General features: G+C 38.9%; 1 protein-coding gene across 1 annotated transcript in view; it reads right to left on the reverse strand.

Annotated features, from left to right (window-relative positions):
* The window catches only part of LOC116877492 (uncharacterized protein C3orf20 homolog), a 114,127-nt gene extending 104,370 nt beyond the window's left edge, over nt 1-9,757 (reverse strand). Inside the window, exons 1-2 of the mRNA XM_032874253.1 lie at nt 9,514-9,757; nt 8,826-8,911 (exon numbers count right to left, since the gene is read on the reverse strand). Coding sequence (XP_032730144.1) covers nt 8,826-8,911; nt 9,514-9,573 — 146 coding nt within the window. The 5' untranslated portion in view covers nt 9,574-9,757. The remainder of the gene's footprint in view (nt 1-8,825; nt 8,912-9,513) is intronic.
* Between the last annotated feature and the right edge of the window lie 5,362 nt (nt 9,758-15,119).

Below are 15,119 nucleotides of genomic sequence, written 5' to 3' on the forward strand. Positions count from 1 at the left end.
CACCCGAAAGTTTATAGCTGCAATGTCCACGATAGCCAAATTATGGAAAGAACCTAGATGTCCATCAACAGATGAATGGATAAAGAAGATGTGGTATATATGTATACAATGGAATACTACGCAGCCATCAAAAGAAATGAAATCTTGCCATTTGTGTCGACGTGGATGGAACTAGAGGGTATTATGCTTAGTGCAAAGTCAATCGGAGAAAGACAACTATGATATGATCTCCCTGATATGAGGAAGTGGAGATGCAACTTGGGGGGCAGGAAAAGAATAAATGAAACAAGATGGGATTGGGTGGGAGACAAACCATAAGAGACTCTTAATTTCACAAGACAAACTGAGGGTTGCTGGGGGAAGGAGGGTAGGAAAAGGGTGGTGGGGGTATAGACATTGGGGAGGGTATGTGCTATGGTGAATGCTGTGAAGTATGTAAACCTGGCGATTCACAGACCTGTACCCCTGGGGCTAATAATACATTATATGTTTATAAAAAAATAAGTTATTAAAAGAAAAAAATGGAAAGAACAGGGACACCTGGGTGGCTCAGTGTGTTAAGCCTCTGCCTTCGGCTCAGGTCATAATCTCATGGTTTTGGGATTGAGCCCCCCATCAGGCTCTCTGCTCAGCAGGGAGCCTGTTTCCCTCTCTCTCTCTGCCTACCTCTCTGCCTACTTGTGATCTCTTTGTCAAATAAAAAAAAAAAAATGGAAAGAACAAACTACTCTGGGGCCAAATTCCTGATGTAGAGACAAACTGCAGCTGAGTTACAGCTTCCTACTAGCATTTAAGTTGGTTCCTCTGCTCATTGTTACGCTAAGGCTGTGATTAGGCCAATCATATTAAGATTTCTAAAGACATAGAGCTATGCTGTATCTAAACTAGCATTTCACCCTAGTATCTGTATTAACATGGAATTTCTATAACAGGAACAGACATACAACTCTATGGCCATTGCTATTCTGAGTGAGAATGTTTGGGCACTCTCCCGTGCCAAAGTTTTTCACCTTTGATTAAGAGCCTCTGAATTTTTAATGTTTTAACTCTACCACCAAAGTGATTATGGTTAAGATTTGGCCTGCCATGTGCCTAAACTACCCTGAGAAAGAATATGCTCTGGATCAAGTGGATTTAAGTCTATCCTTTCTTAAGGGAATTTTTCAAAACAACTAGAAATTAATGAACGGCTTGGCATCCCCAGGCCCTTCCCAATCCCGCAGACTTGTTTTTTGTTGTTTTTTTAAAAATATTTTATTTATTTATTTATTTATTTATTTATTTGTGAGAGCGAGAGCACTTGAACAAGTGGAGGGAAGAGCAGAGGGGGAGGGAGAGGGACAAGCAGACTTGGTGCTGGGATCAGAGCCCCATATAGGGCTCAATCCCACAATGCCAGATCATGACCTGAAACAAAACCAAGAGTCAGATGCCCAACTGACTGAGCCACCCAGGTCCCTGTCCTGCAGACATTTTTGGTTGATGAGTTCATGTCCCAGGTGCTGATTACCCTTGTCTTTGACCATAGCCATCTCTGGGTCCTTAAAATGCACAGGGTTTGAATCTGGGATGTAGAGACTAAAGGAAGGCAAGGCTTCAGCTGACTCTCCCTTATAAGGCATTACTAGCAACCTCCTTTTACAAATTTCTTCTGTGTTTTTCTCCATAAACTCTTAAGGACTGATATGTAGATGAACATACCTTGCCAACTACTACACCATTCATCTTCCCCCTTTACAGCAAAACTCATTTTTTACTGTGATAAAATATATGTAACATAAAAATTCCCACTTGAACCAATTTTAAGTGTATAGTTCTAGAGCATTAAGTATATCCATATCCAATGTTGTGTACCCATTACTATAATTTATCTCCAGAACTTTTTCTTCTTCCCCCACTGAAACTCTGTACTCATTAAACATTAACTCTCCATTCCCCCATGGACGTTCAGAGCATGCCACCTCACAATATGCCATTTTGACATGGTGATTATTTTGAGTTAAAGGCATGTGAAAAACAGTAAATGCAAGAAGTGCATTCTGACCTTCCTTTTTCTTCCTGAAAGCAGGACCTAAAACTCTGATGTGAAGTATGCCCTCCTTATACCAGAGGAAGAAACATTCCTGTCACCAGAGAGGAAGTTGAGCCCAGGAAAAATCTGTACAAACAGACTTGGTTAAACTCTTAACTTCCACATCAGAATTTCTCTAGGATTAACTGCTCTATTTGAATCCCTTTGTCTTGTCACATTCTTACAGTTTGTTACTTTGTCCAACCTACTATATAAGCATTTGGGTCAAACTGTCTGGGTCTTCATTGTTGGGAGGGCTCCTATATACTTGTAAAAATTGGTAGATAAAATTTGTATGTTTATCTCTTACTGATCTATCTTCTGTCCATCTCAGCAGGAGACTCTAAGAGGATAAGAGGAGAAATTATATACCCTATACCTTTATACCCTATTCCCTCATCCCCCAGGCCCTGGTACCCACCATTCTACTTCCTGTCCCTGTGATTTTGACTACTCTATGAACTTCACGTAGGAGGAAGCATACAATATTTGTTCATTTGTGGCTGTCTTATTTCACTTAGCATAATGTCTTTAAGGTTCAACCACATTGTAGCATGTCAGAATTTCCTTCCTTCTGAAGGCTGAGAAACATTTTATTGTATGTGTGTACCATACTTAGTTTGTCAATGGACTTGAGTTGCTGCCACCTTTTGGCAATTATGATAATGCTGCTATGAACATGGGTGTACATTATCTGTTGAAGTCCCTGCTTTCACTTCTAGAATTGGAATTGCTGGATCATATAATTCTATGTTTAATTTTTTTGAGGAAATGCCATATCATTTTCTATGGCAACTGCACCATTTCATAGTCCCATCAGCAGTGTACAGGGGGTCCAATTTCTCCACATCCTTGCCAACACTTGCTACCCTCTGTTTTCTATTTTGTTAAAGATTTATTTATTTATTTTAAAGGTTGGGGGGGCACAGGGAGAGAGAATATTTCAAGCAGAGTCCCCACCGAGTGCCAAGCCCGACTGGGGGCTCGAAACTCATGACCCTGAGATCATGAACTGAGCCAGAATCAAGAGTCGGATGCTTAACTGACCGAAGTACCCAGGTGCCCCTGTTTTTGTTTTTTAATAGTCATTCTAGTTGGTGTGAAGTGGTATATAGTTAAAGTTGTTTTGCTTTGAAAGAGCAAAGCTCTGAAAGTTGTTTATATTTGTTCCCATTCTGTATTCAAACCACTCTACAGGTCCCCACGTCTCCACACATAAGCCTCTTTCAAGATCACCAAAATCCTTGATCATGCTGAATCCAATGATCACTATTCAGTCTTCAACTCACACAACTCCCATGTAGTATTTGACATAACTGAACACTCTTAAAAGATTTTCTTTATTTGGTTTTCTTTTTTGTTTTTTAAGATCTTATCTATTTATTTGAGAGAGAGAAAGAGAGTGCACAAGCAGTGGGGAGAGGCAGACGCAGAAGGAGAAGCAGACTCCCTGCTGAACAGGGAGCCCCATATGGGACTCGATCTAGGACCCTGGGATCATGACCTGAGCTAAAGGCAGATGCCTTTTTTTTTTTTTTAAAGATTTTATTTATTTATTTGACAGAGAGATCACAAGTAAGCAGAGAGGCAGGGGGTGGGGGTTGCGGAGCAGGCTCCCTGCTATGCAGAGAGCCCAATGCGGGACTCGATCCCAGGACCCGGAAATCATGACCTGAGCTGAAGGCGGAGGCTTAACCCACTAAGCCACCCAAGTACTCCCGAAAGCAGATGCTTAACTGACTGAGCCGCCCAGGCACCCTTCATTTGGTTTGCTGAATACCACTTTCTCTATGTTCTCTTCCCTCACTGGATATTACTTCTCCAACTCTTTTGCTGGTTTCTTGTCAACTTTGCCCTCTCACACCTCTCTTCTTCTCTCTACCTATATTTCCCATGTAATCTTACCCAACTGAAAGGCTTTAAAAATCATTTAGACTTTGACAACTCGCAAATGTATATATCCAGCTTTGACCTCCCACCTGACCTCCAGACTTGGGTACCCAACTTCGTACATAACACATCTAATAGGCATCTCAAGCTCAACTTAGCCAACATGTTTAAAATTGAACTCTGGTTTTTCCCACCAAACCTGTTCTTCCCTTAGTTTTTACTTACTTCAATAAATAGCAGCTCCATTCTTCCAACTGCTCAGGCCAGGAGTTATCTTTGGAAATCTTTATCCTCTCTTCCTCTCATTCCATAACAAACCTAGTCATCTCTACCTTAAACTATATCCAGAATGCAACCTCATTGTCCTTCTTTCATAGCTATCTAGATAGCCCCTAGATAGTTGATATAATAAAATCCAGGAGGATAATCAAGCACATTTTCTGGACACTGTTACACAGAATACACAGAGAAGAAGACACAGTCCTTCCCTTTATGGGACCTTAAAACCTGTAATCTGATTACCATCTTTATTCCTTCATTCAACAAAAACTGATTTCACTACACTATCGGAGGCATGAATAAAAGTTAACTTTAAATGGGTTGTGCTTTGAAATGTTCTCTAAACCAGTTAAAGATTTTTAAGACAGCTACCTGAGTTATTACAATTTAAAAGTGTTTTCTTCCATCAAGCCAATGTGGTAAAACATGTCAACACTCAATGGAATTTCACCTGAATGAAGTTTTTTTAAAATGGTAAACAATGGACATTGGGGAGGGTATGTACTATGGTGAGTGCTGTAAATTGTATAAGACTGATGAATCACAGACCTGTACCCCTGAAACAAATAATACACTATAAGTTAATAATAAATAAATAAACAAATAAATAAATAAAATGGTAAACAGCACTACAGAGCCATTTGTATTTTTTTTCTAAAGAATAATTCCACTCACATCATTTGAAAAATAATACTAGTTTCCCAACTAGGTATTTAATATAAAATAAAATGGAATTTTTTTTAAAGATAAAAAGGTATTTAATTGGCATAAGAATTCTAAATGTAGGGGTACCTGGGTGGCTCAGTAGGTTGTGTCTGCCTTTGCCTCAGGTCATGATCTCGGGGCCTTGGAATTGAGTCCAGCATGCTGCTCCCTGCTCAGTGGGGAGCCTGCTTCTTCCTCTCTCTCTCTGCCTCTCCCTCCCTGCTCCTGCTCACACCCTCTCTCAAATAAATAAATAAAATCTTAAAAAAAAATTCTAGGGGCTCCTGGGTGGCTCAGTGGGTTAAGCCACAGCCTTCAGCTTAGGTCATGATCTCAGGGTCCTGGGATCGAGCCCCGCATTGGGCTCTCTGCTCAGTGAGGAGCCTGCTTCCCCGCCGCCTGCCTACTTGTGATCTCCCTCTCTGTCACATAAATAAATAAAATCTTTTAAAAAAATTCTAAATGTAGATCTTAAATCTTTGATCTCCAGGCATTGTTTATATTTTCATTAATATTTAAAAGATGGAAGACCCATTTTTGAAAACTTTATATTATTATAATAATAACTCATTAAATTTCTATATCTCTTTCTGGCTTTCAAAGTTGCTTTCATAAACATTTTATCAAACTCTAATACTAATCCTATGAGTCAGCTATTGTGTTATCTTCATTTTAAGATATTTTCTTTGTAACATCTTGTAAATATGGATTCATGATTGTCAGATTGGTCTACTGCTCAAATAAAATGATAAAAACTCTACTTATTACAATAATAATATTAATAGGGTGCCTGGGTGGCTCAGTGGGTTAAGCCACTGCCTTCGGCTCAGGTCGTGATCTCAGGGTCCTGGGATCAAGTCCCACATCGGGCTCTCTGCTCCTCAGGGAGCCTGCTTCCTCTTCCTCCTCTTTCTCTCTCTGCCTGCCTGTCTGCCTGCTTATGATCTCTGTCTGTCAAATAAATAATAAAATCTTAAAATAATAATAATAAAAATAATATTAATGCAATATTGTTATATTACTAATATAATCATATATGATTAAATTATATATTATGTATAATATTACTAATATAATAATATTAATGATAATTAGTATTACCATTTATTAATTACCTCAGTTTTATCATATGTAAAATAAAGTCAATAATTCTACCTCCTTCAGAGGGTTGATAAGAAATATATGCACTTAAAAAATAATATTTATATGCCTGGCTTATTTTTCAGACAGAGGCTCAAATGACGGACTGTCCATTTCAAAACCAGACTTAACAATCTTAACAAGAGATAATCAACAAACAGGGAGTTTGGGTGGCTCAGTCAGTTAAAAGTCTCCCTTTAGCTCAGGTCATGATCCCAGGGTCCTAGGACTGGGCCCCGCATCAGGCTCCCTGCTCAGCGGGGGGCCTGCTTCTCCCTCTGCCTGCTGCTCCTCCTACTTGTGCTCTCTGTCAAATAAATAAATAAAATTTTAAAAAAAAGATAATCAACAATGAAGGTCTTGGGACCTGACCCAGTCTTAAAGTAGCCCCACCTCTCTAGGCACCACATGTGTGAAGAAATGATTCATTCATTCAAGAAATATTCATCAGGCACAGTTCTGGGTGCTGGAGAGATATGGTGAAGAGGACATAACTCTGCCCCCATGGACCTTATACTATAATTGGAAAGACAGGAAGGAAGACATGAAGGAAGAAGAGGGAGGACAGAGACAAAGAAAGGAAATAAAAAGTACAGATAGTGGTAACTGTGACAATAAAAATAAAACAAGACACTGTAACAGAATGATGGGGGTGTATGTTTGGCTTCTTTGGATTGGGAGATCAGAGATGGTCTTTCTGAGGAGGCGGCATTTGCACTGAAACTAGAATAATGATCAGGAAGAACTAATATGGCAGAAAAATATTCAAAGCAGAGTGTACAGCAAAAGCAAAGAACCAAAAGGAGGAATGGGTTTGGTTGTTAAAGGAATAGATAGGCCAAAATGGCTGGGGAACAAGTGACATGGCAAGGTACTTGAGGAGGATGGAGGACCTACAGGAGAGGAAATGACAGAAGGACTTGCAGTTCATGGTGGATTTGCATGCAGAAATGGATCTGCATGGTGGATCTGCACTTGCAGAAATGTGGATTTTATTCCTCGTACAGGGGCAACAGTAGGATAGCCAATGGCATGTTTCTAGGTAGAGTGAACAGAAGCAATGCTTAAGACATGCATCAAATGAGAAAGCCAGGCAGCCAATAAAGCCCTAGATAAACAGACCTACCTATTGCCCATATGACAACCTGAACTTTACTGAGTGCCAATTATAAGCCAAGCACTGTGAATGCAAAATAACCAAGTTACGTTGCATTGCTTTTCAAGCAGAAAGAGTTGGAAATGAAGAAATGATAGACTTCTGAAAAGAGCAGCAACTTGCAGTGGTCTTGAGAAGTTATAGCAGGCTCGAAACAAACAAACAAACAAATTAGTGTATATCAGGGTTTCTCAACTGACATTTTGGACTAGATAATTCTCTGTTGTGGGGGGTGTCCTGTGCATTGTCGGATGTTTAGCAACATCCCTGGTCTCTACCCACTAGATAACAACAGCACCACGCTCCTAGACATGACAGCCCAAAATGCCTTCAAATATGGCCAATGTCCGTTACCGGGCAAAATCACCATTGCTCGAGAACTTACTGGTATAACTGACAGCTTTAACCCTATATAATCTTGAGACATATGATCTTTTTTTTTTTAATTTATTTATCAGACAGGGATCACAAGTAGGCAGAGAGGCAGGCAGGGGGTGGGAGGGCAGAAGCAGGCTCCCTGCTGAGCAGAGAGCCCGATGCGGGGCTCGATCCCAGGTCCCTGGGACCACGACCTGAGCTGAAGGCAGAGGCTTTAACCCACTGAGCCACCCAGGTGCCCAAGACATACGTTCTAAGATAGGTTGGAGTATTTTAATTTCCAAGTTCAGAAATTGTAGTAGTAGTAGTTAAAAACATTGTGAAAAGTTTAGTTCCATTATTTCATTTACCTTTGAGGGCTGACGCAGTTCCATGATTATTAAGTTAAAAATCTCTCTTAAGCCCATTCTATGTGCCAAGCATTGCTTTTGGGACTGGATATATAAATGGTCAAGTAGATTAAAAAATCTTCCCTTGGGGTACCTGAGTGGCTCAGTCAGTTAAGTGACCGATTCTTGGTTTCAGCTCAGGTCATGATCTCAGGGTGGTGACATCAAGACCCCCAACTACTCAGCATGGAGTCTGCTTGGGATTCTCTCCCTCTCCCTCCCTCTCTGAACCACTTCCCCACCTCACCCCCCCCCTTAGCTCTGGGAAGCTCTTTCCCTCTCTCCCTCTCTCTCTCCAATAAAAATATATAAATAATTTTTTTTCCCTTATAGACGTGATACTCTCATGGGAGATGTGGGGCAAATGACATAGGAATGACATTTAGAATGTTAAAAAGTGGTAACTGCAAGAGGACAGTTAGGAAGAGGGATAGAGAATGCCAAGGTGGGGAAAGATAGAAATTTGAAATAGGAAAATCAGGAAAATCTCAAAAAAGTGATATTTAAGTAAAGACTTAAAAGGAACAGAAAGCAAAGGGAACATCTGGTACAAAATCCCTAAAGCAAGAGAGGGGCTGGGTTTGTTGTAGAATAACCAAAAAAGCCAAACCAGGGTGGCTGCTCAGCTATGACAAATTATGCTTCAATTAACCTCTGATCTGGCTAGAATAAAGTTTTCTGATTGGCTTCATGGTCAGATTTGAAACGGAAAATATCCTGATATAGTTTCTTGAGGATTGGGGAACAGGGTAGGGAAGCACTGGTCCTGAGCGCCTTAAAACTCTTTGAAAATGTAAAGTAATTCCAGATATTTTACCTATAAGTAGCTCCTGAGGTGTGTCTCAAATAGAGGAAATGGTCTTCACACTCTCTCTTTTTCCATTTTTTTCTTTTTGGTTTCATCTAAAATGAAAGCAAATTTTCTGATTAAAACACAGAAAAATATTGGTCCAAAGTGAATTATTTTTAGAAAAGTAAATTATAGGGGGCGTCTGGGTGGCTCAGTCTGTTTAATGTCTGCCTTCAGCTCAGGTCACGATTTCTGGGTCCTGGGATCAAGCCCCACATCAGGCTTCCTGATCAGCAGGAAGTCTGCTTTTCTCTCTCTCTCCTTCTGCCCCTCCACATGGCTCATTCTCTCTCTCTCCTTCTGCCCCTCCACATGGCTCATTCTCTCTCTCTCTCTCAAATAAATAAATAAAATCTAAAAAAAGAGAGAGAGAGAGAGAGAAAGGGAGATATGGTGCCTGGGTGGCTCAGTTGTTAATCATCTGCCTTCTGCCCTGGTCATGATCCCCAGATCCTGGGATCAAGCCATGTGTCAGGCTCCCTGCTTGGTGGGAAGCCTGCTTCTCCCTCTCCCACTCTCCCTGCTTATGTTCCCTCTCTCACTGTCTCTCTCTCTCTCTTTTTCTGTCAATTAAATAAATAAATAAAATCTTTTTTGTTTTTTAAAGAGAGAGAGACGTCAACTATAATTTGTTGAGACTGAGATGTATTATTACCTGATCAAAGAAATAGATGGGCTCAATGTCCAAAGATTTAACTTCAGTCAAGTCTCCCATTCTGCTATGAGACCTAAGAAGGAGAAATTAGAACTCTGACAAGTTATCATGTTTGTGGCTGATATTTCAAAGTACTTCATAGTTTTAAAGTTTAGATATTTTATTTTCAATGAAATATTTAAAAATTTGGGGATGGGGGAATGCAACTCTTCCTTTATCTACAGCTTCACCTCATGGGCTATCAGCTCAATATAAATGCGATCAGAAGGATCGCATGCTATGGGCAAATAAAGCAGTAGCATGTCACTGCCAAGTTTCTCAACCTTGGCACCACTGACATTTTGAACCAGATGGTTCTTTGTGCTAAGAAGCTACCTGTGTCTTGTAGGATGTTTAGCAGCATCTCTGGTCTCTACCTACCAGACACCAGTAGCACATCTTTTTACCCATTGCTGACAAAAAAATGTGTCTCCTGACATTGCCAAATATCTCTTGGAAATCAAAACTGCCCCTGGAAGAGAATGACTATGCCAACGCAATGGCCAAGAAAAAAGGTTTGATGTGGAAGGAACTAGTGAAGATAAGTAACACTGCTGATGACAGGGCCATTAACAGCAATGCCACTCGAAATGTGGTCCCTGGACAAGGGGCCTCAGCATCACCTGGGACTTTATTATAAATGCAAATCCACACTCAAATTTAATGTATACTGTGTCAGAATCCCCAGGGGTGGCATCCAAGAGTCTGTGGTTGAACAAGCCCTCCAGGTGATTCTGAAAAATGCCCAAGTTTTGGAAGCACTGACCAAGGTGACCCATTTTACCAAGCTGTGAAAACCACTCTCGTGACTGGAGGAGAAAGTCTGGGGCTGGCTAACCCAAAGTTGATGGGTCTACTGGATTTGCAATGGAAAGATGGATCAGCACACAGTGGAGGACCTGGTAGCAGCCACAGCATCAATGGACTGGGAAATGTGATGGATTGGGGATCGTTAGCTATTATTATTATTATTAAAGAAAATGTTCAGAGGCCCAGGTTGGACTAGCCCTTCCTTAAAGAGAAGTTGGAGAATCCCTTTAAAATGAAGATTGGATGCTATTTGTTATGCTCCACAAAGGGGAGATGGAGAGGAGAAGGAAGTTGAGGGAAATTGGAAGGGGAGGTGAACCATGAGAGACTATGGACTCTGAAAAACAATCTGAGGGTTTTGAAGGGGCGGGGGGGTGGGAGGTTGGGGGATCCAGGTGGTGGGTATTGGAGAGGGCACGGATTGCATGGAGCACTGGGTGTGGTGCAAAAATAATGAATACTGTTATGCTGAAAAGATAAAAAATTAAAAAAAAAAAGAAGAGCATGTCGTTTTTGACATTAGGGTCATGAGTTCAATCCCTCATCTGGTTGTAGAGATTATGGGTAAGTAAACTTTAAAAAAAATTTTTAAAAATTAAAAAAATAAATAAAAAAAATGAAGATTGGAGGGAGAACAAAACTCGTATCTACCTAAACATCTGCATCTCACTGTCCTGCCAGAGTAGCTGAAGATTCTGCTTTGAATAAATTCAGTATCTCAAAAATCCTTGGTTAAAATGTAAAAATATAGGCATTTACATTGTAACACGTTATATATATATTCATGAAAAACCTCACGTCCTGCAATATTGTGCACTAAAAATAAAAGGGTTTATGGGAAAAATAAGGTAGGGCACACCACTTAAAATCTATGCTACTTTGGAACCAGAGCAAAAAACAAAAACAAAAACAAAAACACACATGCCAATAATTGGCACCTCAGGAGAAACTTAAACAGCCCAGGCAGGCACTTATAGCCAGATGCTGCTTTGGATATTAAAACAACAACAACAACAACAACAACAACAACAACACACACACACACACAAGAGGAGGGGTGCCTGGGTAGCTCAAAGGATTATGCATCTGCCTTCAGCTCAGGTCAGGATCCTAGGCTCAGCAGGGAGTCCACTTCTCCCTCTCCCTCTGCCTCTTCCCCTGCTTGTGCATTCTCTGCCTCTCTTTCTCTCTTAAATGAACAAAACAAAACAAAACAAAACAAAACAAAAAAACAAAAAAACCCCCATAAGAGTAGAAATGCAAACTTACAGGTACTGAAAAAATGTGGATGAAGTAGAGCTCCTTGCCAGTGGGGTTGCATTAAAGTGGGCACAGAAAGAAGTAAAACCTTAATATTGTTAAGATGGCAATACTCTGCAGATCATCTACAGATTCAGTGTAATCTCTTTCAAAGTTTCAACGGTCCTTTTCACAGAACTGACATGCTAACATTTCTAATATTCATATGGCAATTCAAGAATCTAGAATAGCCAAAATAATCTTGAGAAAAGAACAAAGTTGGAGGACTCACACCTCTCAGTTTCAAAACTTACAAAAGCTACAGTAATCAAAAGAGGTACTGGCATGAATATAGATATATAGATCAATGAATTAGAGTTGAGTCTAGAAATGAACCCTCAAATTTATGGTTAATTAAGTTTCGGCAAGGGTGCCACACAATTCAATGAAAGAAAAAATAGTCTTTTCAATATATGGTAATGAGGCAACTGGATATCTACATGCAAAAGAATAAAATCAGACCCCCTACTACACAGTGTATACAAAAAATCAATTCAAAATGGATCACAGAATGGAAAAAACATTTGCAAATCATATATGTAATAAGGGTCTAGTATTCAGAATATATAAAGAACTCTTAAACTCAACAATAAAAAGAGAAAAGATGACTGATTCAATTTAAAAATAGCCAAAAATTTGGATAGACATTTCTCCAAAGAACATGTGCAAATGGCCAATAACACATGAAAAGATGCTCAACATCATTAGTAATTAGCTAACTGTCAATCAAAACCAAAATGAGATACCGCTTTACACCTATTAGGATGACTATAATTTCAAAAAAGAAAATAGTAAGTGATGGCAAGAATATGGAGAAATTAGAAACCTCATACACTGCAGGTAGGACTGTGCAATGGTACAGCTGCCTTTGAAAACAGTCTGGTAGTTCACTGAAATGTTAAACATAGAATTATCCCATAAGATTCAGACTTAGCAACTGCATTCCTAGATACAGATCCAAGAGAAATGAAAATATATTATATCCACATCAAAACTTACAATGTTCATAGTAGCATTATTCACAATAGCCAAAAAATAGAAATAATCCAAATGTCTATCAATTGATGCATTAAAAATATTCTGTAATTAGACAGTGGTAATGATTATACAGTTGTAACATATTAAAAACCTCAGAATTATACCCTTAAAATGCTTAATTTTCTTTAAAAAGGAGTACCCAAGAGCCTCAACCAGTTCCAGCTTCTACCCCTAACAACCTAGAGATGTCAAATTCCAAAGATCATGTCCTCACAAATATCTAAGTGCCTTAAAAAGTACCAACCTTCTGTACCACCAGCTTCTGCAATTTTCAGGCCCAAAGAATATTAGAGATCTGTTGGTTCTGACTCCAAATTAACCTTATACAAGAGTTCCATTCAGAACTTCAAGACCAGCTGATTCCATTCGTGTCTTTTATCTCAGTTATCCTCAGTCACTGGAAACGTTAAACTTGCAATTTCTGGATTAAGAGAGCCAACTGAGCACCAAGTCCTCTACATTCTGGAATTTGTATAAGTTAGGATTTCTTTATTTTTAATTACCAGAAATTTAACAACACAGAAATATAATATCTTACATATTTGAAGGTAGAATAACTAGTCTAGGGCTTTCCAATACAGTAGCTGAATAATATCTCCAAGGGCTCAGCACCATCCCATCTTTCTGTTGTGTGTTCTTCAGATTTCATCCCCCAGGATCATTTTCAGATTTGAAAAAACCTAAAAGAAGAAAAGGGACTGTTTTTTCTTTTGTCATTTTTTAAAACTTAGGAAACCTTTCCCAGAAGTTTTCAAAGGCTTTTTAAAAATTATTTATTTAGTTACTATATAATTATATTAAAAATTTTTTGAGTATAGCTGACACACAGTGTTACATTAGTTCTAGGTGTACAACATAGTGATTCAACTTCTCTACACATTATGCCTTGCTCACCACAAATGTAGTTACCATCTGTCACCATACAATGCTATTACAATATCACTGACTATATTCTCCATGCTGTAACTTTTATTTTAAAAAATTTTTAAAGATCTAATCTTTATATAATCTTTACACCCAATGTGGGGCTTGAACTTACAACTCCGAGAACAAGAGTCACATGCTCCAGCAACCGAGCCAGCTAGGTGCCCCTGTACCGTTTATTCCCATGACTTACTCATTCCGTAACTGGGAACTTGTATCCCCTACTCCTCTTCAACTACTTTGGCCATCCCTTCCCCCCGCCTTCCCTCTGCAACCTTCAGTTTGTTCTCTTTGTTTATTCATTTATTTTGTTTTTTAAAGTCTACATATGAGTGAATCATATGGTATTTCTTTTTCTCAGTCTGAATTATATCATCTAGCATTATATCTTCTAGGTCCATCCATGTTATTGCAAATGGCGAGATTTCATGCTTTTTATGGCTGCATATTATTCTACTGTGTGCATGCGTGTGTGTGTGTGTGTGTGTGTGTGTGCATATATATATGTGTTAATGGACACTTAGATTGTTTCTATATCTTGGCTATTTTAAATAATACTGTAATAAACATAATCGTATAGATATCTTTTTAAATTAGTATTTTCATTTTCTTTGGGTAAATACCCAGTAGTAGAATTATTGGATCATATGGTATTTCTATTTTTAATTTTTTGAGGAACCTCTATACTGTTTTCCACAATGGCTGTATCAGTTTACAATCCTGATGACAGTGCATGAGAGTTCTTTTTTCTCCACAACCTCAACACTTATTATTTCTTGTGTTTTTTGATTTTAGTCATTCTAATAGGTGTGATACTTCATTGTGGTTTTGATTTGCATTTGCCTGATGGTTAGTCATATTAAGCATCTTTTTATGTGTCTGTTGGTCATCTGTATGTCTTCTTTGGAAAAATGTCTATTCAAGTCCTCTACCCATTTTTTAATCAGATTGGTTTTGGGGTGTTGAGTTGTATAGGTTCTTTATATATTTTGGACTTTAACCCCTGATTAAATACATTTTTAATTTTAAATACATTTAATTTTAAATACATTTAATACATTAAATACAAGTATCTTCTACCACTCAATGATTTTTCTTCATGTCTCATTGACCAAAATTGCAACATGTCTTTCCTAAACAAATCACTGGGAATTATTGAAATTGTTGTGTATTAGCTCAGCCCAACCAGGATGTACCCTTGAAGATACACTCATCTGGTGAGGCACACATGGTTAGGCAGAAAAGAGTGGACAAGTGAACTAAGGCAGGATTATGTTAGCAAGGGAAAAACTAAAATGAATTCTGGGTAGGCTTCCAACAGTGTCCCTTACAGGCATCTAATGTCTACTGGCTTTCCATCCATTCACATTAAAGCAAAGCTTCCTAGTGGACAAAGCCTTCCCCACAAACACAGACATCACAGTTCTTCCACTGCATCATTGTAAAATCTGAACAGGCAAGCAACACCATCAGTCATTTAAGGAAAACGTGCAACA

This window comes from Lontra canadensis, unplaced genomic scaffold, assembly GCF_010015895.1.
Source record: "Lontra canadensis isolate GAN:19392208 unplaced genomic scaffold, GSC_riverotter_1.0 scaffold52, whole genome shotgun sequence".
Lineage (NCBI taxonomy): Eukaryota > Metazoa > Chordata > Mammalia > Carnivora > Mustelidae > Lontra > Lontra canadensis.